This window comes from Cherax quadricarinatus, chromosome 76, assembly GCF_038502225.1.
Source record: "Cherax quadricarinatus isolate ZL_2023a chromosome 76, ASM3850222v1, whole genome shotgun sequence".
Classification (NCBI taxonomy): domain Eukaryota; kingdom Metazoa; phylum Arthropoda; class Malacostraca; order Decapoda; family Parastacidae; genus Cherax; species Cherax quadricarinatus.
In genome coordinates this window covers 16,218,436-16,245,319 of record NC_091367.1, presented here as the reverse complement: position 1 = coordinate 16,245,319, position 26,884 = coordinate 16,218,436, and the positions used below count along the sequence as shown (strand labels likewise).

The 26,884-nt window shown below is 40.5% G+C and overlaps 1 protein-coding gene and 1 long non-coding RNA gene across 2 annotated transcripts in view; one reads left to right on the top strand and one right to left on the bottom strand.

The window, feature by feature from the left end:
• Cbp53E (Calbindin 53E) overlaps nt 1-26,884 on the top strand; it is a 182,706-nt gene that overhangs the window by 106,785 nt on the left and 49,037 nt on the right. The window contains exons 4-7 of the mRNA XM_070101331.1: nt 84-173; nt 5,620-5,706; nt 13,870-13,926; nt 26,591-26,674. Of these exons, the coding sequence (XP_069957432.1) occupies nt 84-173; nt 5,620-5,706; nt 13,870-13,926; nt 26,591-26,674 (318 nt within the window). The remainder of the gene's footprint in view (nt 1-83; nt 174-5,619; nt 5,707-13,869; nt 13,927-26,590; nt 26,675-26,884) is intronic.
• Nucleotides 19,584-26,884, bottom strand: part of LOC138854974 (uncharacterized) — a 131,009-nt gene continuing 123,708 nt past the window's right edge. The window contains exons 2-3 of the long non-coding RNA XR_011394148.1: nt 19,823-19,929; nt 19,584-19,636 (exon numbers count right to left, since the gene is read on the bottom strand). This is a non-coding gene — a long non-coding RNA (uncharacterized lncRNA). The remainder of the gene's footprint in view (nt 19,637-19,822; nt 19,930-26,884) is intronic.

The following is a 26,884-nucleotide window of genomic DNA, read 5'->3' as shown; positions in this document are numbered from 1 at the left end:
TCTTATATCGCTTGGTTTGCGATATTTGCATAATATACATAATATATAAAATACAACTAATTACTTGATATTGTGGTCGACAGTCTGTGTCGGACGCCATGTTGGTGGAACTGAAGGAGTGCTTCATGGAGGCTTATGACGACAACCAGGACGGCAAGATTGAGATCAGGGAGGTAAGTCAGAGCTCACTAAGGATGACAGGATGTGGATGGGTGACTGCGAGATAAAAACAGGTAGGTACCTCATCAATCTGACCTATGTCATCGAAACTACCAGAGACCCAAGGGGTGCCACCTTTCTCTTCAAGCGCCTCAGCGAGGCAATCAAGACAGGAAAAGCCTGCTACATCTTGGGCTCTCGATCAGCGCCTGATTAGCTCGAGGAACTCGGCAACTTAGATTAGGGTTTTCCATATAGTTTGCAACTCTATGTATGTATATGTAAATACCCCACCGCATGTATGCATTGAAATGTAAACACATATGCTATGAATCGTTGAAATACAGATTAAAAAACATCTACAGACGCATACACACAATATATATATATATATATATATATATATATATATATATATATATATATATATATATATATATATATATATATTTAACAAGCCGGCCGTCTCTCACCGAGGCAGGATGACCCAAAAAGAAAATACTTTCATCATTCAACACTTTCACCACACTCACACATAATCACTGTTTTTGCAGAGGTGCTCAGAACAACAGTTTAGAAGCATTAACGTATAAAGATACACAACATATCTCTCCAAACTGCTAATATCCCGAACCCCTCCTTTAGAGTGCAGGCATTGTACTTCCCATTTCCAGGACTCAAGTCCGACTATATAAAAATAACCGGTTTCCCTGAATCCCTTCACTAAATATTACCCTGCTCACACTCCAACAGATCGTCAGGTCCCAAATACCATTCGTCTCCATTCACTCCTATCGAACACGCTCATGCACGCCTGCTGGAAGTCCAAGCCCCTCGCCCACAAAACCTCCCTTACCCCTTCCTTCCAACCTTTTCGACGACGACCCCTACCCCGCCTTCCTTCTCCCTCAGATTTAAATGCCCTCCATGTCATTCTACTTTGATCCATTCTCTCTAAATGACCAAACCACCTCAACAACCCCTCTTCAACCCTCTCACTAATACTTTTATTAACTCTACACCTTCTCCTAATTTCCACACTCCGAATTTTCTGCATAATATTTACACCACACATTGCCCTTAGACAGGACATCTCCACTGCTTCCAACCGCCTCCTCGCTGCTGCATTCACAACCCAAGCTTCACACCCATACAAGAGTGTTGGTACTACTATACTTTCATACATTCCCTTCTTTGCCGCCATAGATAACGTGTTTTGTCTCCACATATACCTCAAAGCACCACTCACCTTTTTTTCCCTCAGCAATTCTATGATTAACCTCATCCTTCATAAATCCATCCGCCGACACGTCAACTCCCAAGTTTCTGAAAACGTTCACTTCTTCCATACTCCTCCTCCACAATTTGATATCCAATTTTACTTTATCTAAATCATTTGATACCCTCATCACCTTACTCTTTTCTATGTTCACTTTCAAATTTCTACTTTTACACACACTCCCAAACTCATTCACTAACCTTTGCAATTTTTCTTTAGAATCTCCCATAAACACAGTATCATCAGCAAAAAGCAACTGTGGCAACTCCCATTTTGTATTTAATTCCCCATAATTTAATACCACCCCTCTCCCAAACACCCTAGCATTTACTTCTTTTACAACCCCATCTATAAATATATTAAACAACCATGGTGACATTACACATCCCTGTCTAAGACCTACTTTTACTGGGAAGGAGTCTCCCTCTCTTCTACACACCCTAACCTGAGCCTCACTATCCTCATAAAAACTCTTTACAGCATTTAGTAACTTACCACCTCTTCCATATACTTGCAACATCTGCCGCATTGCTCCCCTATCCACTATCATACGCCTTTTCTAAATCCATAAAGGCAATAAAAACTTTCCTACCTTTATCTAAATACTGTTCACATATATGATTCAATGTAAACATTTGAGCTACACATCCCCTACCCACTCTGACACCTCCCTGCTCATCTGCAATCCTACAATCTGTCTTACCTCTAATTCTTTCAATAATAACCCTACCGTACACTTTTCCTGGTATACTCAGTAAACTTATTCCTCTATAATTTTTACAATCTCTTTTGTCCCCCTTCCCTTTATATAAAGGGACTATACATGCTCTCTGCCAATCCCTAGGTTCCTTCCCCTCTTTCTTACATTAAACAAAAATACCAACCACTCCTACATTATATCCCCCCCTGCTTTTAACATTTCTGTCATGATCCCGTCAGTTCCAGCTGCTTTACCCCCTTTCATTCTACGTAATGCCTCACACACCTCCCCCACACTCACATCCTGCTCTTCCTCACTCCTAAAAGACGGTATACCTCCCTGGCCAGTGCATGAAATTACCGCCTCCCTTTCTTCGTCGACATTTAAAAGTTCCCCAAAATATTCTCGCCATCTACCTAATACCTCCCTCTCCCCATCTACTAACTCACCTACTCTGTTTTTAACTGACAAATCCATACGTTCCCTAGACTTTCTTAACTTGTTTAACTCACTCCAATTTTTTTTTTCTTATTTTCATTAAAATTTCTTGACAGTGCCTCTCCCACTCTATCATCTGCTCTCCTTTTGCACTCTCTCACCACTCTCTTCACCTTTCTTTTACTCTCCATATACTCTACTCTTCTTATAACGCTTCTGCTTTGTAAAAACCACTAATAAGCTAAATTTTTCTCTTTTATCACACCCTTTACTTTATCATTCCACCAATCACTCCTCTTTCCTCCTGCCCCCACCCTCCTGTAACCACAAACTTCTGCCCCACATTCTAATACTGCATTTTTTAAAACTATTCCAACCCTCTTCAACCCCCCCACTACTCATACCTGCACCAGCCCACCTTTCTGCCAATAGTCGCTTATATCTCACCCGAACTTCCTCCTCCCTTAGTTTATACACTTTTACCTCCCTCTTGCTTGTTGTTTCCATTTTCCTCTTTCCCCATCTACCTCTTATTCTAACTGTAGCTACATCTAAATAATGATCCGATATATCAGTTGCTCCTCTATAAACGTGTACTTCCTGGAGCCTACCCATCAACCTTTTATCCACCAATACATAATCTAACTACTTTCATTATGTGCTATATCATACCTTGCATATTTATCCTCTTCTTCATAAAATATGTATTACTTATTACCAAACCTCTTTCTACACATAGCTCAATTAAAGGCTCCCCATTTTCATTTACCCCTGGCACCCTAAATTCACCTACTACCTCCACATTTTTGCCCACTTTAGCATTGAAATCCGCAACTACCATTACTCTCACACTTGGTTCAAAACTCCCCACGCATTCACTCAACATTTCCCAAAATCTCTCTCTCTCTCCTCTACACTTCTCTCTTCAACAGGTGCATATACGCTTACTATAACCTACTTTTCACATCCAACCTTCATTTTACTCCACATGATCCTTGAATTAATACATTTATAGTCCCTCTTTTCCTGCCATAACTTATCCTTCAACATTATTGCTTTTCCTTCTTTAGCTCTAACTCTATTTGAAACCCCTGACCTAATCCTATTTATTCTTTTCCACTAAAACTCTCCCACCCCCTTCAGCTTTGTTTCACTTAAAGCCAGGACATCCAGCTTCTTCTCATTCATAAAATCCACAATCATCTCTATCATTCGCACAACATCCACGCACATTCAGACTTCCCACTTTGACAATTTTCTTATTCTTTTTAGTAATTACAGGAAAAAGGATTACTAGCCCATTGTTCCTGGCATTTTAGTTGACTTTTACATGGCTTACGGAGGAAAGATTCTTATTCCACTTCCCCATGGATACAAAAGGAAAAGTAATAAGACCAAGAACTATTAAGATAAATCAAAGAAAACTCAGGTGTGTATAAATAAACATGTACATGTATGTGTAGTGTGACCTAAGTATAAGTAGAAGTAGCAAGACGTACCTGTAATTTTGCAGATTTATGAGACAGACAAAAGACACCAGCAATCCTACCATCATGTAAAACAATTACAGGCTTTCGTTTTACACTCACTTGACAGGACGGTAGTACCTCCCTGGGTGGTTGCTATCAACCTACTTCTACAATATATAAATAAATAAATAAATAAATAAATAAATAAATAAATAAATATATATATATATAGGTATATATATATATATATAAATATATATATATATATATATATATATATTACCTGACGATCTGTTGGATATTATTAACACATCGGCAGATTCCCACCAAGGCAGGGTGGCCCGAAAAAGAAAAACTTTCACCATCATTCACTCCATCACTGTCTTGCCAGAAGGGTGCTTTACAATACAGTTTTTAAACTGCAACATTAACACCACTCCTTCAGAGTGCAGGCACTGAACGTCCCATCTCCAGGACTCAAGTCCGGCCTGCCGGTTTCCCTGAATACCTTCATAAATGTTACTTTGCTCACTCCAACAGCACGTCAAGTATTAAAAACCATTTGTCTCCATTCACTCCTATAAAACACGCTCACGCACGCCCGCTGGAAGTCCAAGCCCCTCGCACACAAAACCTCCTTTACCCCCTCCCTCCAACCTTTCCTAGGCCGACCCCTACCCCGCCTTCCTTCCACTACAGACTGATACACTCTTGAAGTCATTCTGTTTCGCTCCATTCTCTATACATGTCCGAACCACCTCAACCCTTCCTCAGCCCTCTGGACAACAGTTTTGGTAATCCCGCACCTCCTCCTAACTTCCAAACTACGAATTCTCTGCATTATATTCACACCACACATTGCAGTCAGACATGACATCTCCACTGCCTCCAGCCTTCTCCTAGCTGCAACATTCATCACCCATGCTTCACACCCATATAAGAGCGCTGGTAAAATTATACTCTCATACATTCCCCTCTTTGCCTCCAAGGACAAAATTCTTTGTCTCCACAGACTCCTAAGTGCACCGTTCACCCTTTTCCCCTCTTAAATTCTATGATTCACTTCATGTTTCATAGATCCATCCGCTGACACGTCCACTCCCAAATATCTGAATACATTCACCTCCTCCATACTCTCTCCCTCCAATCTGATATCCAATCATTCATCACCTAATCTTTTTGTTATCCTCATAACCTTACTCTTTCCTGTATTCATTTTTAATTTTCTTCTTTTACATACCCTACCAAATTCATCCACCAACCTCTGCAACTTTATATATATAATATATATATATATATATATATATATATATATATATATATATATATATATATGTGCAATAAGATCACAGTAAACAGGTGATTTCAGAACATGCAAAACAACCACTGTGAAAGAATAGAGAAGTTCCAAGGGCTTTCGTGACTACTCACATTATCATTGATAATGTGAGTAGTCACATTATCATATTATATATATATATATATATATATATATATATATATATATATATATATATATATATATATATATATATATATAAATTAATATCACTATTTTGTATTTTATCCTTCAGCTGGCACAGTTGCTGCCCATGGAGGAGAATTTCCTACTTCTCTTCCGATTTGACAACCCTCTGGACTCCTCCGTCGAGTTTATGAAGGTGAGAGAAGGTGACGTGAGGCCGGGGAAGGTGATACTGGAAGGGGAAAATAACACTAGAGAGACAGGAAGATGACTCTAGCTAGTAATGAAAGAGTTACAAGAGCAAATTTAGAAGATGAGAGAGAGGAAGAGACAGGCATAAAGAGGAATATAGAAAAAAAGGGGGTGGACAGAGGAGAGAGAGGGGGGGAGGGAGGAGAGTGAGGGGATCAGTCGAGAGAGTAAAGGAAAATCTATACGAGGGAGTATGTGAAGAACTGGAAATGTTTGAAGGGAAGAAAGCCAAAAGAAAGTAAATAGAGATTTATCATAGAAAGTAATGCAAGATATAGAGAGGAATTATATAAACCAGCAGCCTGAGGAGAGAGTTTATGAGAGAGTTCATTAAAATTGGAAAGTTATGATCAGTTAGGGAAGGGCGGAGATAATGAGAGAAAGCATTAGGAAGAAAGCAAGGACGGTAAATGAAGGAATTGAAGAGAGTTCAGTGAAGATAAAAAAGATAACTGAAGCAAATGAGAATAACTGTCATCATGCTGGTTATTGACTAAAGTGCAGGAGAGTGTCAGCATGCTGGTTATTGACTAAAGTGCAGGAGAGTGTCAGCATGCTGGTTATTGACTAAAGTGCAGGAGAGTGTCAGCAAGTTGAGTATTCACTAGAGTGGAGGAGTGTGTCAGCATGCTGGTTATTGACTAAAGTGCAGGAGAGTGTCAGCATGCTGGTTATTGACTAAAGTGCAGGAGAGTGTCAGCAAGTTGAGTATTCACTAGAGTGGAGGAGAGTGAGTGTCATCATGCTGGTTATTGACTAAAGTGCAGGAGAGTGTCAGCATGCTGGTTATTGACTAAAGTGCAGGAGAGTGTCAGCATGCTGGTTACTGACTATAGTGCAGGAGAGTGTCAGCATGCTGGTTAGTGACTAAAGTGCAGGAGAGTGTCAGCAAGTTGAGTATTCACTAGAGTGGAGGAGAGTGAGTGTCATCATGCTGGTTATTGACTAAAGTGCAGGAGAGTGTCAGCAAGTTGAGTATTCACTAGAGTGGAGGAGAGTGAGTGTCATCATGCTGGTTATTGACTAAAGTGCAGGAGAGTGTCAGTAAGTTGAGTATTCACTAGAGTGGAGGAGAGTGAGTGTCATCATGCTGGTTATTGACTAAAGTGCAGGAGAGTGTCAGCAAGTTGAGTATTCACTAGAGTGGAGGAGAGTGAGTGTCATCATGCTGGTTATTGACTAAAGTGCAGGAGAGTACTAGCAAGTTCATTACCGACTAGAGTGCAGGAGTGTTTGAGAGGAAGCATGTATCGGCTTCCCATTTTTTTTTTACACTCACATTAGACATCATTAATTTCACAATGGATATCATTAATTTCGAAAGGGACATCGTTAATATAACAGTAAATAATGTCGTCAGTCTTTCCTATTTCATACTTTCTGATTATCCTATGTTGGTTAGCATATTTATATTCAATTATGCTTACATATCCACAATAAAAATGTTGATTCATTTACTAATCTCAGAAGGATTGTTTTTATTACCATTTCCTTTAACAGTAATTAAGTTTAGGAACCGGGAATTAAACTTATGAAGATTAGTACATAAATGCCCTGAAAATGGGTTAGTTTACTTTGCTTTCGCAAAGAGAGACCTTTTCAGCGGCTGAAAGGGACTCTTCAATAGATGAAGAGGAATTTTTCAACAGCTCAAGAGGACTTTTCATCCCCACTACCACCCACTACCAGTAATACTACGACCCACTACCAGTAACACTACCACCCACTACCAGTAATAATACGACCCACTACCAGTAACACTACCACACACTACCAGTAATAATACGACCCACTACCAGTAACACTACCACCCACTACCAGTAATAATACGACCCACTACCAGTAACACTACCACCCACTACCAGTAATAATACGACCCACTACCAGTAACACTACCACACACTACCAGTAATAATACGACCCACTACCAGTAACACTACCACCCACTACCAGTAATAATACGACCCACTATCAGTAACACTACCACCCACTACCAGTAATAATACGACCCACTACCAGTAACACTATCACCCACTACCAGTAATAATACGACCCACTACCAGTAACACTACCACCCACTACCAGTAATAATACGACCCACTACCAGTAACACTACCACACACTACCAGTAATAATACGACCCACTACCAGTAACACTACCACACACTACCAGTAATAATACGACCCACTACCAGTAACACTACCACACACTACCAGTAATAATACGACCCACTACCAGTAACACTACCACACACTACCAGTAATACTACGACCCACTACCAGAAACACTACCACCCACTACCAGTAATAATACGACCCACTACCAGTAACACTACCACACACTACCAGTAATAATACGACCCACCACCAGTAACACTACCACCCACTACCAGTAATAATACGACCCACTACCAGTAACACTACCACACACTACCAGTAATAATACGACCCACTACCAGTAACACTACCACCCACTACCAGTAATAATACGACCCACTACCAGTAACACTACCACACACTACCAGTAATAATACGACCCACCACCAGTAACACTACCACCCACTACCAGTAATAATACGACCCACCACCAGTAACACTACCACACACTACCAGTAATAATACGACCCACTACCAGTAACACTACCACCCACTACCAGTAATAATACGACCCACTACCAGTAACACTACCACCCACTACCAGTAATAATACGACCCACTACCAGTAACACTACCACACACTACCAGTAATAATACGACCCACCACCAGTAACACTACCACCCACTACCAGTAATAATACGACCCACCACCAGTAACACTACCACACACTACCAGTAATACTACGACCCACTACCAGTAACACTACCACCCACTACCAGTAATAATACGACCCACTACCAGTAACACTACCACCCACTACCAGTAATAATACGACCCACTACCAGTAACACTACCACACACTACCAGTAATAATACGACCCACCACCAGTAAAACTACCACCCACTACCAGTAATAATACGACCCACTACCAGTAACACTACCACACACTACCAGTAATAATACGACCCACCACCAGTAACACTACCACACACTACCAGTAATAATACGACCCACTACCAGTAACACTACCACCCACTACCAGTAATAATACGACCCACTACCAGTAACACTACCACCCACTACCAGTAACACTACCACCCACTACCAGTAACACTACCACCCACTACCAGTAACACTACCACCCACTACCAGTAACACTACCACCCACTACCAGTAACACTACCACCCACTACCAGTAATAATACGACCCACTACCAGTAACACTACCACACACTACCAGTAATACTACGACCCACTACCAGTAACACTACCACCCACTACCAGTAATAATACGACCCACTACCAGTAACACTACCACCCACTACCAGTAATAATACGACCCACTACCAGTAACACTACCACCCACTACCAGTAACACTACCACCCACTACCAGTAACACTACCACCCACTACCAGTAACACTACCACCCACTACCAGTAATAATACGACCCACTACCAGTAACACTACCACACACTACCAGTAACACTACCACCCACTACCAGTAACACTACCACCCACTACCAGTAATAATACGACCCACTACCAGTAACACTACCACCCACTACCAGTAATAATACGACCCACTACCAGTAACACTACCACCCACTACCAGTAACACTACCACCCACTACCAGTAACACTACCACCCACTACCAGTAATAATACGACCCACTACCAGTAACACTACCACACACTACCAGTAATAATACGACCCACTACCAGTAACACTACCACACACTACCAGTAATAATACGACCCACTACCAGTAACACTACCACCCACTACAAGTAACACTACCACCCACTACCAGTAACACTACCACCCACTACCAGTAATAATACGACCCACTACCAGTAACACTACCACACACTACCAGTAATAATACGACCCACTACCAGTAACACTACCACACACTACCAGTAATAATACGACCCACTACCAGTAACACTACCACACACTACCAGTAATAATACGACCCACTACCAGTAACACTACCACACACTACCAGTAATAATACGACCCACTACCAGTAACACTACCACCCACTACCAGTAATACTACGACCCACTACCAGTAACACTACCACACACTACCAGTAATAATACGACCCACTACCAGTAACACTACCACCCACTACCAGTAATAATACGACCCACTACCAGTAACACTACCACACACTACCAGTAATACTACGACCCACCACCAGTAACACTACCACCCACTACCAATAACACTACCACCCACTACCAGTAACACTACCACCCACCACCAGTAATACTACCACCCACCACCAGTAACACTACCAGCCACCACCAGCAATACTACCACCCACTACCAGTAACACTACCACCCTCCACCAGTAACACTACCACCCTCCACCAGTAACACTACCACCCTCCACCAGTAACACTACCACCCACTACCAGTAACACTACCACCCTCCACCAGTAGCACTACCACCCACTACCAGTAACACTACCACCCTCCACCAGTAACACTACCACCCACTACCAGTAACACTACCACCCTCCACCAGTAACACTACCACCCACTACCAGTAGCACTACCACCCACCACCAGTAATACTACGACCCACCACCAGTAACACTACCAGCCACCACCAGTAACACTACCAGCCACCACCAGTAACATTACCATCCACCACCAGTAACACTACCAGCCACCACCAGTAACACTACCACCCTCCACAAGTAACACCACCACCCACCACCAGTAACACTACCACCTACCACCAGTAACACTACCACCCACTACCAGTAACACTACCACCCTCCACCAGTAACACTACCACCCACCACCAGTAACACTACCACCAACTACCAGTAACACTACCACCCACTACCAGTAACACTACCACCCACCACCAGTAACACTACCACCCACTACCAGTAACACTACCGCCCTCCACCAGTAACACTACCACCCACTACCGGTAGCACTATCACCCACCACCAGTAGCACTATCACCCACCACCAGTAACACTATCACCCACCACCAGTAACACTACCACCCACCACCAGTAACACTACCACCCACCACCAGTAACACTACCACCCACCACCAGTAGCACTATCACCCACCACCAGTAACACTACCAGCCACCACCAGTAACACTACCACCCACTACCAGCAACACTACCACCCACCACCAGTAACACTACCACCCACTACCAGTAGCACTATCACCCACCACCAGTAACACTACCAGCCACCACCAGTAACACTACCGCCCACTACCAGCAGCACTATCACCCACCACCAGTATTACTACCACCTACCACCAGTAACACTACCACCTACCACCAGTAACACTACCACCTACCTCCTGTAAAACTACCACCTACCACTAGTAGCACTACCACCCACCACCAGTAAGACTACCACCCACCACCAGTTACACTACCACCCACCACCTGTAAGACTACCACCTACCACCTGTAACACTACCATTAACCACCAGTAAGGCCACCACTCACCACATGTAACACTACCACCCGCCACCAGTAACACTACCAACCTCTACCAGTAACACTACCACCTATCACCTGTAACACTACCACCCACCACCAGTAACACCACCCACCACCTGTAACACTTCCATCCACCAACAGTAACACCACCACCCACCACCAGTAACACAACCACCCACCACCTGTAACACAACAACCCACCACCTGTAACACTACCATCCACCACCAGTAACACCACTACCCACCACCTGTAACACAACCACCCACCACCTGTAACAGTACCATCCACCACCAGTAACACAACCACCCACCACCTGTAACACAACCATCCACCACCCTTAACACCACCACACACCACAAGTAACACAACCACACACCACAAGTAACACCACCACCCATCACCTGTAACACTACCATCCACCACCCTTAACACCACCACACACCACAAGTAACACAACCACCCACCACCTATAACACCACCACCAACCACCTATAACACCACCACCCACCACCTATAACACCACCACCCACCACCAGTAACACCACCACCCACCACCAGTAACACCACCATCCACCACCAGTAACACCACCACCCACCACCAGTAACACCACCACCCACCACCTGTAACACCACCACCCACCACCTGTAACACCACCACCCACCACCAGTAACACCATCACCCACCACCTGTAACACCACCCACCACCTATAATACCACCACCCACCACCAGTAACACCACCACCCACCACCAGTAACACCACCACCCACCACCAGTAACACCACCACCCACCACCAGTAACACCACCACCCACCACCAGTAACACCACCACCCACCACCAGTAACACCACCACCAGTACCACCACCACCCACCACCTATAACACCACCACTCCGTCCATAATGCATTTTTATTTGCATGAGAGTCATGTACCAAAAAACACAGTTTTTCTCTCTGCTCAACCCCACGTAGTGGGATCCAATGCTTTTTCAATTGTAACGCGATGCTTTTATTTTCGTTTCCCAAACTTCCATAAACGTTTTATAAGAATTTCGTTTAAGTATCGGAGGGATGTTGTGGATTTTTCATGATTATTAATTTGAAAAAAAAAAAACTTTGGTATGGCAGAGTTTTCTCAAGTTTTATAGAAAATTGGAAATTTCAGTTTCACGATCAAAGAAAGCCTATTTGATTTTAGTTTATTCGGGTATAGTAGAAAACATATGTTGGTCCTCTCAAGAATATAAAATCCAATTTAGTAAACTAATAAAAACTACATCATGTTGCCTCTCAAAATAATGAATTCATTTATTTAAAAATATTACATGTTGCCCCTAAAAAAAATAAAAACATTTGATAAGCAAATAAATAAATGATTCGTCGTAACTCGCCTTACAAAATTCGTAGGAAAAGAAGACACCAAAACGTTCCTAAATTTAAGCCCCAAAAATTGGTGCACTTAAAAATAATAATAGCAAATTACTTTATTTTTAACCAGATTTTTTATCTACGAGAGAAATAATTTTTTTTAATCTCTCTTTAACAAGGATTTTGGTCACATGTGTAATAAATTCCAGACTTCCAATAATGATGTTGCTTTATACCGTAATTGTTTCCTATGCATTAGCGAGATTAAATACCGAATATTACACCTAATTTCCATTATGCCTGACCTCAGCGCTTAAATATCATGTTAAAACTAATGTAACAGATGTTATTCAGTGTAATTATTCTGGCGTGTTTAGTAAATAATTGTTATGATTGTTTCTCAAAATTAATTAGATTGTACCTGTTTCTGTCTTGTTTTATTTTTGTATCTTTCAGTGCTGGTTGAGTTTTCCACTAACTCAAGTCTTCTCCACCACTAGTCTTCTCCACCACTAGTCTTCTCCACCACTAGTCTTCTCCACCACTAGTCTTCTCCACCACTAGTCTCCTCCACCACTAGTCTCCTCCACCACTAGTCTCCTCCACCACTAGTCTCCTCCACCACTAGTCTCCTCCACCACTAGTCTCCTCCACCACTACTCTCCTCCACCACTACTCTCCTCCACCACTACTCTCCTCCATCACTATTTTCTTTCCTAATATTCTTCGCCACCAGACAGCACCACAAGACCCCTGCACCTCGAACTCCACTGTCAGTCTCCTCCACTATAAGTTTTCTCTACCACTAATGCCTCCACTATTACCCTCTTACACCTCCAGTCTCCTCCACCGCTTATCTCCTCCTCCACCACAGGTTTCATCCACCACCAGAAGTCTACAACTCAGTTTGCACTGGCAGCCTCTACACCACAAACTGTCCAATAATATCCTCAGTTTGTCTTTTTCAGATCTGTATACATTATGCTGACAACAGTGGTTTTATAGACAGTAATAAACTGAAGGTAAGACTGTTGCTAGCTGTAGGCACCGGTAAATTAAGGTGTGACCTTTGTGTATGTATGTTTATGTAACCAACTGTTTCTTTATCTGTCTCTAATTATTGTTTCTCTCGTTTCGCTTTTTTCAGATATGGAAAACTTACGACAGAGACAACAGTGGTTTCATAGAGGCAGAGGAGTTAAAGGTATTGTGAGGTCGGGCTAAGGTTAAACACACCTCATTCTTCTCTCTAGTTTACCTGTGCATGGGAGGGGGGAGGGTGCTCTTATGCTGGTGGTCTAGGTGTCTAGACTTAGAACGCTGGTAGCAGTCCTTTCTCCCTCCTCTCCACAACCACACCACAATTCACTGTGACAACTACATCACCATTCACTGTGACAACCACACCTCATTCACTTTGTTAATCACACCACCATCCACTATGACAACCACACCACCATTTACTATGGCAACCACACCAACATAACATAAGAATGGAGGAACACTGCAGAAGGCCTCCTGGCCCATACAAGGCAGGTCTTTATCAAAACGACCTCTACCGAAAGCTACCCAAGAATTAACTACCGTACCCAATGATACCAATCAAACCCAGCCTCTCCCACTCATATATTTGTCCAGTCTCTTTTTAAAGCTACCCAAGGTCCTAGCCTCTATCACCCCAATGGGAAGATTGTTCCACGCATCCACAACTCTGTTAGAAAACCAGTACTTACCCATGTCCTTTCTAAATCTAAGTTTGTCCAACTTAAATTCATTATTTCTGGTTCTTACCTGGTTCGACACCCTCAGTACTGGATTAATATCTGTTTTGTTTATGCCCGTCATCCACTTATACACTTCAATGATATCTTCCCTCATTCTGCGTCTCTCCAGAGAGTGGAGATTTAAATCTCTAAGTCTATCTTCATACGGGAGATTCCTTACACAGTAAATCATTCTAGTCATTCTTCTCTGTATGTTCTCCAATGAGTCTATATCCATCCTGTAGTAAGGAGACCAAAACTGAGCGGCATAATCTAAATGAGGCCTCACTAGTGATGTACAGAGCTGTAAAATAACTTTTGGACTTCTGTTACCAATACTTATTGCGCACACTAAGGCACTGCTGTCTTGGCTTTAGATTTCTGCTTACCATGACTCCCAAGTCTTTTTCATATTCCGTACGATCAAGCTCTACTTCACCTAGATTATAGCTTCGAGGGTTATTTTCATTACCCTAATGACACCACCATCCACTATGATAACCACACCATCATCCACTATGACAACCACACCACCATTTACTATGACAACCACACCACCATCCACTATGACAACCACACCACCATCCACTATGACAACCATACCACTATCACAGCTTTCCGACACTTACAAGACCACAACAACTATCACTAACACCACTATCATTATTTTCACTTTGCTACCACCACCACAACCAGTACTACTACCAACACCCCCACTTAACTCTTTCCCCCAGGCTTCCACTTACACCAATAGTTTTAATGGTAGTAACAGCTGGTATTTTTGGGTATGTACTGCTGCAAACTGTTTTCCAGGAATATTTTCTTTCTGAAGGCTGGGGTTGTGTCCTGAAGCTCCGGTGACCTCTGATGCAAATCATCTCCATTTTTCATTTCAAGTGCCCGAGTTATGCCACTAATTTAACACTGCAAATGCGTTCACCAACGTAAAAGTTTGTAGATGAATGGTTCAGAGAACCGACATGTTGATAAATTAGACACATGTGCAACTCTTGGGTATCTTTATTGAGGAAACGTTTCGCCACACAGTGGCTTCATCATTCTATTCAAGATTGATGGACTGAACACATCGACTCAAGGTTGAGGGACTGATTACCTCATTCTCCTCCTGTTCTTCAAGTTTCTCCTACGTATGGACTGATGAAGCCACTGTGTGGCGAAACGTTTCCTCAATAAAGATACCCAAGAGTTGCACATGTGTCTAATTTATCAACGTAAAAGTTGCTTGGAATCAAGTGCCTTAATTCACAAGTGATGTTTACTGTAGAAGATTATGGCTTAGAGGAATAATTAATCAGCTCTGAATTTTCTCTAAAATTTACATGATTTTTCTTTATCCAATTCTTATGCATATTCTAGCAAGTAAATTTTCAGTGCATTGCTTTAGACGTGACGAGCAGAGCTGCAGTTTTATAAGCAAGAGATCATCAATCACTACAGACAGAACTTACGCTCAAGACAAGGGTCACTGCCCTAATGACATGGGTCCCTGCTCCGTCAACAGGGATCAGTGTCCTAAAGAAAAAAAGAATTCGCTAGAAATTATTTGATGTATAAGCAAGTATCCCAAAGATAGAAACCCTTGCTTTTAAAAACAACTCTTATCCTAATGACAGTAGTTTTTGTTTTAAGGACAGAACACCTTGTTACAAAGTCTCTCAATATAGATGATGTTTCCCTGGAGACCCTGTCTGGAGAAAAGCCATTGTCCTGAAAAGAGAATCCTTGTTGGAAGCCTTTGGACTAAAGAAAGACGCTCTTAATCTATTGACAGCAGCCCTTGTTCTGAAGACAGAATCCCTTTTAGTAAAGACAAAAGCTCTTCGCCTAAATACAGAAGTCCTTACACTAAAGGCAGAACCCCGTACACTCAAGACAGAGGCTGATGCACTGAAGACAATAACTCTTGCCCCAAAGACAGGCTTTATTTTTATTAATACACACACTGTATTTAAGTTTTTCCTCTTTCTTTTCTCTCAGATTAACTGGTATACGCTACTACTTTTGTGGTAGATACTGATTATCCCCTCACACACACACACACACACACACACACACACACACACACACACTGGACGACACTGGAGGACAGGAGGGTCAGGGGAGACATGATAACGACATATAAAATACTGCGTGGAATAGACAAGGTGGACAAAGACAGGATGTTCCAGGGAGGGGACACAGAAACAAGAGGCCACAATTGGAAGTTGAAGACACAAATGAGTCAGAGAGATAGTAGGAAGTATTTCTTCAGTCATAGAGTTGTAAGGCAGTGGAATAGCCTAGAAAATGACGTAGTGGAGGCAAGAACCATACACAGTTTTAAGACGATGTTTGATAAAGCTCATGGAGCGTGGAGAGAGAGGGCCTAGTAGCAACCGGTGAAGAGGCGGGGCCAGGAGCTAGGACTCGACCCCTGCAACCACAAATAGGCGAGTACAAATAGGTGAGTACACACACACACACACACACACACACACACACACACACACACACACACACACACACACACACGCACGCTCTGAACAAGAAATTTACCAGCACTGATTAGCAATCTTCCTAGTTAACTCTCAGTCATTTAAAAGTTTATTTATATCTGTTAATGGTATTTTGATTTTATAGTTTAGACGTCTACATTTCGTTTGACTTATAATTTTCGAAAATTATATGCGATAAAATTGCTTGTATATAATTTTAAGAGGGATTGTTATAAAAAATGATAATTAGCCGTGAAAATTTGTATATTAATAAAATTATTTTCCCCATCTATCGTATTTTTTTCTCTAGGGAGATGGAAAAGTTGAGAAAGAGACCGGTTGAAAACTCGTAATAGCTAGCAATTTGCAGCAAATCGCAGTTCAGAAACTAACTTTACACTGGTGGACGCTACATCTAGCACTGTAAACTCTTGTACCATATCCCTAGATAAGCTTACAGTATCACAATCTCTAGAGGATTCTTAACGTAATCAGCTCACGTAACTAAAGCGTTAATGTACATCCAGTTAATTATTCGTGGTTACTTTTTATGTAGCATATATTTCACCTATTTAATATTCTGAATGAAAATAAGCAGCGTATCCGGCCTGACAGATTATCTGGTGGAGCCCTGACTGCTGACAGTTGTTTGATGGTACCGTAATTGGCTTGTTCAATAACAGCAAGAGTACTCGGTAATCCTTTGCTCTCAAGGATTATCGAGCACTCTTGCACTCTTGCTCGCAAGGATTTCCTCAAGGATGACGACTGCAAATCAGTACTTAAGCTTTGTGCATTGTGTCGAGGCTTAAATAAGATTTGTGCACTGTATATAGGCTGAAATTAGTTTCGCTCACAGAGTAGAGGCTTAAATAAGTCTGGCGCAATGTACAGTGGCTCAAATATCACGTGTAAACACGTCCAGGGCTAAAGGCTATAGTGTTAAGTAGGAAATTAATTTCCTTGCAGATAATTGCGCGGGACTCGGTAAATGAGACAATATACATATATACGTCGTGCCGAATATGTAAAACTGATCAGTTAGCAAGAACTCATTTAAAATTAAGTCCTTTCTGAAATTTTTCTTATACGTTTAAAGATATTTTTTTTTTCATTAATGTTAATGTAAAAAATTTTAATTTTGCACCAAAAGACTCTTAGAAAACTTACCTAACCTTATTATAACAAGTGCCATTTATTTTAGCCTAACCCAGCTAAATATATTTTCGATTTGTTTACAGTAATTTAATACTAAACAAACTCATGTCTTGCCGAATAGGCAGAACTTGCGATCTTGGCTTAAATAGCAACGCTCATCTTGCCATATAGGACAAGTGAAAATTTGTGTATGCAATAATTTCGCCAAAATCATTCTGAACCTAACGGAAAAAATATATCTGATTGTGTTTGTTTAGTACTAAATTATTGTAAACGTATTTAAAATATATTTAGTTGGGTTAGGCTAAAATAAATTGCTCTTGTTATAATAAGGTTAGGTAAGTTTTCTAAGATTCTTTCGGTAAAATTAAAAATTTTTACATCAACATTAATAAAAAAATATATCTTTAAACGTATAATAGAAAATTTCAGAAAGGACTTAATTTTAAATGAGTTCTTGCTAATTGACCAGTTTTACATATTCGGCACGACATTATATATATATATATATATATATATATATATATATATATATATATATATATATATATATATATATATATATATATAACACTGATCTCTGGCCGAAGGAGACTCGAACCTACGAACCTTGGAACGAAGTTCGCAGTGCTTTACCATTCTCACCACACTGGACCAATACCTTGGCGTCCAGCTTACGCTACACGTTGATCCAAGGCAGCCAGCTTTCAGGGAGAAGGCTTACAGCTTTTCATCTCATCCCCTGCATGCATCGACCAACTAGAGATTTTAACAATGCAAGGAATTCGCAAGAGTAGGCGAAATATACATGCAGGGGATGAGATGAAAAGTTCTTCTCTTGGATGAGAAGAACAGCTGTGAGACTAGTGCACGTTTAAGGATACGTGGACAGAGGATCCCCTTATATTCTTCGTAATAAAAGAACATAAAGCACACAAGAACATTTAATAAAAAATAATAAAATCATTAAGAACTAAAATATTGCCTCATTTAGTTGAAATGATCCGTGTAAATTAAACCCATTAGCAAAGTATAAATATTTTCTTGAAGGCGTTCCTAATATATCAGGTTTATTATGGAAAACACTGCTTAAAAGAGGTCAAAACCGTGGACTAAAATTAATGTGTGGTCTACAATTAGCTACAGGCCACTAGTCACAAAAAGAAGTGGTCGGAGAACTTGCTAGGAGACGAATGGATGAGGCGTGCGTGTCCGATCCTCAGTCAACAGAGAATCGAATCAGGGAACCGGTGGGGCTTAAACCCATGGTAAGCGAGTCCTAAAAGTCTCTCATTCCGTGATTTGTTCACAATCTTGTTATTTCGATTTTGTGTGAGGGTCAAGCGTAACGAGTCCTGTTGAAGCAGGAGAGAGAAACACTCACATCCTAAACAACCCTAAGTAACTTACTCTTCATCAGTAGGCAAATGGAAGTAAAATAGGTACTTACCTTTGTTCCCTATGTCGATGTCACTCGGCGAGCTGTTGACACATTTGCCTGCAAAGGTAGGATAATCAGTCATTTATTTACATTACAAAACTCGATGGTCGATGCATAATTAATAGTTTAGCAGCACTGGATGTTCTCATATGTCAAGATTATAAAGCTTAGTAACGTAGCAGTCATACAAATCAGTTTTAAGGTATTTATTTACAAGCCACAACTGTGGTGGAGTTTGCTCACCTTGTCTTAGCGGAAGATGAAGATTGGCTAACATTCATCACCATAGTTTCTATTGGTGAAGGACAAACTCATTATCACATGACCTGTGACTGTCTTCATTGCAACACCTGAAAGAGAATTTCATAGTAGTAGCTATTTCCTCAAATTATATTGAAAGGAGAATGAAAATGTTTAGTTATAATCCTGAAGAGGAGAAATAAATTAAGTTCTTCAGTAGAATATAATTCCTGACACAATGCTAAACCTGATTCCTGCCACCTGAAATCATTATTCATAATCATTATAAATTAGGTTCTCGATTTTCTTGCTAATTTATTGGGTATTGTAAATTCTTAGAATAAAAAGCAGCCTAGTAAGGTTATTTACAGAATTTTGGAGCATGGTTTGAATTTTTGCCTAAAAATTGGCCACTGGTTGGCAAGGATGTAAAACAAACCAGAAAATAAGTGGGTATGAATGTAAAACAAACCAGAACATGGGTGGGCATGGATATAAAACATACCAGGACATGGATACCAAAAAAAAAAAAAAATGGGTAGGCATGGATATAAAGAAAACAGGGCATGGATAGGCATGGATACAAACAAAACATGATATTGGTGCGCACTGGGTATAAGTGTTGAATATATCTGGATTAGGAAGCGTTTAATTTGAAGTCAGTACAAGGACAATAGGCTAACATTAAAAGCCATTCCCCGCGCATATGTTCTACTTTTCTCATGATTGATAGACTAATACACCGACTTCAGGCTGAGGGACCGATTACTTCACTCTTTCTTATCTCCCATCATTCATCTCTATCCCGGACTAATGAACCCACTTGTTGCAAAGCTTATGTGAAAAAGTGAGTTATTGGAAGGATTGGTTGCATGTCTAGCCTCGTCTCCTCGAACTGACACTGTCTTTATTACAGTTTGGTAATTTCATTGACACTTCCATGGTTATAATTATAACCTAGATATTTAAAAAGGTGGAGGAGTAAGTCAGCGGAAGGTCTCGGTCAGATGACCAAAAGCTCCAGCTATGGGTCATCGTATGACTAAGATCCGTGTCAGGAGACACTGGTTCCGTTTTCTGACGTATTTTACCTAACCTAACCCTTAGTAGGGAAAGGTTTTATTATATGTTTGTACATATTGGGACTTTATGAAGATTTAATAAAGTCAAGCTATAATTTAAATATCGTAAAATAAAATAACCTACTCTATGGGCCTATGAATAACTACTTGTAGGCCTACGTCACTACTGCCTATTGAACTCTGGCAGTACTTTTTAAGCGGTAGCGCTAAATCTGTAGGTGCCACATAGTGCCTGGGAAAGAGGCAATCAGTTTTGATCCAATAAACAGGAGGATAAGCTTAATTCCCTATATCAAGATCCCCTAAGCAGCATCAAGGACCCTCTCTTGAGTGGAGGCTTGGAGTTGACTGCACTTCTTCGTGGTAGCTCACAAACACTTGCCTCGTTTACCTCTCAGATAATTACCGAGTCGTTTTGAAACAAGTGGGTTAATGGGGCTTAAATTCTAACGACTACACGAGGGCCATTAAAGCCGCATGAAACCAGTTCACCGCCCCTTAAAAATATTTTAATCCCTAAAATAAGAGAAAATACAGGCATACAACTTTCAGTGTATATGCTGTTACTGAGATTTATACTTACCGATAATATTACGGCACCGTCCTGCTGATCAGCACTATAACAGCCACACGATTACTACAAAAATGGTTCTACATGACCATAATTTTTAAAGGGGTAGACCGATAAGCCAGCGGAAGGCCTCGGTCAGATGCCCAAAAGCTTTAAAGGCGGGTCATCATCTAAGACCCGCGTCAGGAAACATTTGTCCTGTTTCATGACGAACCTTACCTAACCTAACCTAACAGCCACACGTTATAATGGGGGAAAGGACCTGTGCCCCAGTTTTCATCTTCGTGGTCATACGACGAAACACAAGAAAAGTCTCTCTTACTGTCTGTAACACTCACGTTATCCTCTGATTATATAATTGTCTGTTAAGTATGATTTATGTTTTTTCCTAGTAAATTTTCTTCTCGTTGGCGGTGGTAGCTCATTACTCAGGAAACATTACAAGTGTCGTTAGACGGCATGGGCCAGTAGGCCTGCCGCAGTGCTCCTCATTTCTTATGACACGGGTTCTGGTGTCTCGTACACTGGTGAAACATCCACTAGCTTACACCAGTTACATTTCACCCAACCAAAACCAAAGAATCATCACATGGAGGCCTATCCTAAGATGATAATGCCTACGAAATAATTCACTACACCACACAGAATGCTTAAGACGATAATACTACACACGGAGCACCATACATGTCAACACTATCACACTGTCATCCGCTGAGTACTTCCTGGTTCCTCCACCAACCCTGCCACGCCATTTTCATAAATTCTCTAATATTCGGCTCTGACTTAGCCGAAAACTGATTTAAAGTGTTGTTTTAGAGTTAAAAACTAATGTTTATAACTAATAGTTAGTTCTAATATAACCATTTTCTCCGCAATTTTTTTGTTTTTGTTTTTGACTGGCATATTTGTCTTTACTACAGTTTTTAAATATCGTTTTTTGTATGTTTTCCGACGAGTATATTCCTCTTGATGTGAGTGCACTAATACATCAGTGTGGCGACTGGCCCACTCTGCGCTATTCTGAGAAAAAACTTCGTCACTCCTTCAGTTGCAACGTTGCAACATTGCATAGCTCCTGATGACGCACTGAGAAGTGCGAAAGTACTTGAGTTAAATATTTCCACCCCCTGTGGCTTATCTTTCATATATATATATATATATATATATATATATATATATATATATATATATATATATATATATATATATATATATATAACACCCTTATTAACTCTATTGAAGCCTAGAGGCTCTAAATCTAATAAATTAACCCCCCAAATACTACTCATACGTATAGAGCTATGGGTTTGCCCCAGCTTTAGTGTATACTGAATGGTAGCGTGATTTTTAAAGAATTAGTGGACGGAGGATGGAGCCTCAACCATTCATTGGGCTGAATGACCCACACTGATTTTTCACTTCATGTAAAAAAATATTTAATAATTTTACTAAATTAATTTTATTATTTTTATTGTTAATTTTATTGTTATTATTATTAGTAGTATTATAAACTAAACGAGTGCCAGTGTTTGCGTGATCCTTGAGAGATCTCTTAAGTATTCTAAACTCCAACCTTCTGTACCTCGATGCTCGCATGATGCTCAGTAGCTGTACTTAGTCTTCTTGAGACAGGAGCTGCAGCTCAGCTCCCTCACGAGAATTAAGAGCTTTAAGTCAACCCCTCACACTCCATGAAGGAAAAGAACCGGAGATCAACCCCTTAAAAATGGCCAAAGAGCTTTACCTCAACAATTTCAAGAAGTCTTGTACCTGTACCTTAACACAGTCGAAAGACCTCGAGTATCGAAATTAATCTAAACGTCCTGAACGGTCACCAACCGTCACGGTAAACGCTCTTATATTTTCCATAAAACGGTAAAAGGAAATGTCTTAATGTGGATAACAAGCGTCATCCTGGATTCAACTCGGAGGGTGTTCCAGGAGTCAACGTTCTCGTGGCCCAGTCCTGACCAGGTGTCTTCGTTTTGAAAGCTGAAAGTGGAAAAGTCAGATTTTTATATATTCATCGTATTCGCAACTTTGTCACTACTAAGGCAAGGAATAAATCGATTTTTATGATAACTTAATTGTAATATTCAGGTGTGAATTACTATATTTCTTGCACAATAAAATCTGGGAATTTACTAGTCTCTGGATTGGTATATCTTATACGAAATCTTGGGTTGCTATAAAGCTGTGTATGTGGCAGTATTATACATGCTCGTACAAAAGTGAGAATGAATAGTTGTATTCTATTTAGAAAGTTTGGATTTTTATTCGAATATGTATATGACAATTTGCCATTTATATTGCATAGAAATCGTGTTTTTCTATGAGATACAATACAAAAATAATGTCAAAAAATATGGAAAATGTGCAGAGATTTGTAACCATACAAGTCCCAGTGCTCAGGTGTTAGAGATAATAGGATATACAAGAGGAGCAAAACGTGATGTCAGAGGAGAGAAGGATCAGGAAAAACATGATAAAGACGTACAAAATACAGAGGCATAGATATGGTGGACAAGGATATGTTGTTTGAAAGAAAGGAAACGGGTACAGGAAGGCACATATAAATTAGAAGTTAAAGAAAAGTCGTCGGTATGTCAGGAACTATTTTTTCGGCCTCAGAGTGGTTAAGATATAGAATGACTTGGAGAATGAAGTGATTAAGGCAGGAACTACGGATATTTAAGAATAGGTATAATAAGGCTCACATTATAATCACGAGGTAGCCCAAAATCCGTAGGATTATACAGCCCCTGTGGGAGGGGATGGATGGAAGGTATTCAGGCTTAATTCAAGGAACTGGAGCACAGATCCAATTCCCAAGATCAAGAGCCCCTCACCAGCGTCAAGGAACCTCCCCTGAGGGGAATAAGGCTCACAAAACAAGAAGAGAACGAACTTAGTAGCAGCCAGTTATAAGGCAAGATCAATAGCAGAGACTAGATTTGTGCAAGTGATCAATAGCAGAGACTAGATTTGTGCAAGTGATCAATAGCAGAGACTAGATTTGTGCAAGTGATCAATAGCAGAGACTAGATTTGTGCAAGTGATCAATAGCAGAGACTAGATTTGTGCAAGTGATCAATAGCAGAGACTAGATTTGTGCAAGTGATCAATAGCAGAGACTAGATTTGTGCAAGTGATCAATAGCAGACACTAGATTTGTGCAAGTGATCAATAGCAGAGGCTAGATTTGTGCAAGTGATCAATAGCAGAGACTAGATTTGTGCAAGTGATCAATAGCAGAGACTAGATTTGTGCAAGTGATCAATAGCAGAGACTAGATTTGTGCAAGTGATCAATAGCAGAGACTAGATTTGTGCAAGTAATCAATAGCAGAGACTAGATTTGTGCAAGTGATCAATAGCAGCGACTAGATTTGTGCAAGTGATCAATAGCAGAGACTAGATTTGTGCAAGTGATCAATAGCAGAGACTAGATTTATGCAAGTGATCAATAGCAGAGACTAGATTTGTGCAAGTGATCAATAGCAGAGACTAGATTTGTGCAAGTGATCAATAGCAGAGACTAGATTTGTGCAAGTGATCAATAGCAGAGACTAGATTTGTGCAAGTAATCAATAGCAGAGACTAGATTTGTGCAAGTGATCAATAGCAGAGACTAGATTTGTGCAAGTGATCAATAGCAGAGACTAGATTTGTGCAAGTGATCAATAGCAGAGACTAGATTTATGCAAGTGATCAATAGCAGAGACTAGATTTGTGCAAGTGATCAATAGCAGAGACTAGATTTGTGCAAGTGATCAATAGCAGAGACTAGATTTGTGCAAGTAATCAATAGCAGAGACTAGATTTGTGCAAGTGATCAATAGCAGCGACTAGATTTGTGCAAGTGATCAATAGCAGAGACTAGATTTGTGCAAGTACACATAGGTGAGTACACAATACTACACTGTTATGTATAGTATTGTGTACTCACCTATGTGCAAGTACACATAGGTGAGTACACAATGCTACACTATGTATAGTATTGTGTACTCACCTATGTGCAAGTACACATAACAGTGTAGTATTGTGTACTCACCTATGTGCAAGTACACATAACAGTGTAGTATTGTGTACTCACCTATGTGTACTTGCACATAGGTGAGTACACACTACTACACATAGCAATGTAGTATTGTGTACTCACTTATGTGCAAGTACACATAACAGTGTAGTATTGTGTACTCACCTATGGGTACTTGCACATAGGTGAGTACACAATACTACACTGTTATGTATAGTATTGTGTACTCACCTATGTGCAAGTACACATAACAGTGTAGTATTGTGTACTCACCTATGTGTAAGTACACATAGGTGAGTACACAATACTACACATACCAGTGTCCAAAACAGTCAGGCTCTCAGGTCTAAAAAAAATATATCACATTTTTATTATAATAGGAAAACACGAATATCCCTCATGTATTCCAGTATATATTTCTACTATATATTCTGCTCAGTGTTTCCCTTAGTAAAAATATTTTTCAACAATCCTCTGAAAATTATTTTAATTATTCAAATGTGCAAACTTTTGTAAATTCAGAAAAAAAATAACAGAAGCTTCATACATTAGGATGCAAACATGTTTTGGTATTAGTTGCTTCTCTAAATTACCGTTGTCTCTAAATTACCGTTGTCTCTAAATTACCGTTGTCTCTAAATTACCGTTGTCTCTAAATTACCGTTGTCTCTAAATTACCGTTGTCTCGACATTACCGTTGTCTCGACATTACCGTTGTCTCGACATTACCGTTATCTCGACATTACCATTATCTCGACATTACCATTATCTCGACATTACCATTATCTCGACATTACCATTATCTCGACATTACCATTATCTCGACATTACCATTATCTCGACATTACCATTATCTCGACATTACCATTATCTCGACATTACCATTATCTCGACATTATCATTATCTCGATATTATCATTATCTCTAGCATTACCTCTACCATTACCACTACCATTACCTCTACCATTACCTCTACCATTACCTCTACCATTACCTCTACCATTACCTCTACCATTACCTCTACCATTACCTCTACCATTACCTCTACCATTATAATCACTAAATTCACATTGCCTCCAGAATTTCCTACGAGATCTGCTGAGGGAAGCAAAGAAGGACAATGATGTTTCTGAAGACAAACTCCTGGAGTACACCGACACCATGGTGAGTGAGACAGCTACTACACTCACTCTGGAGTGCGTGAGTCAGCCAGCTCCAGCAGAGATCCTCGGAGTCAGTCAGGCTCAAGCACCCGGTCCTGAGTCAGTGTATAGTTAACTACTCGTTAATGTTATTGCCTATGTATCCATTATATTGCTTGCTTAATATATTATCATTATCACAGTATTAATGTTAATGTTATGTGTCCTTGTT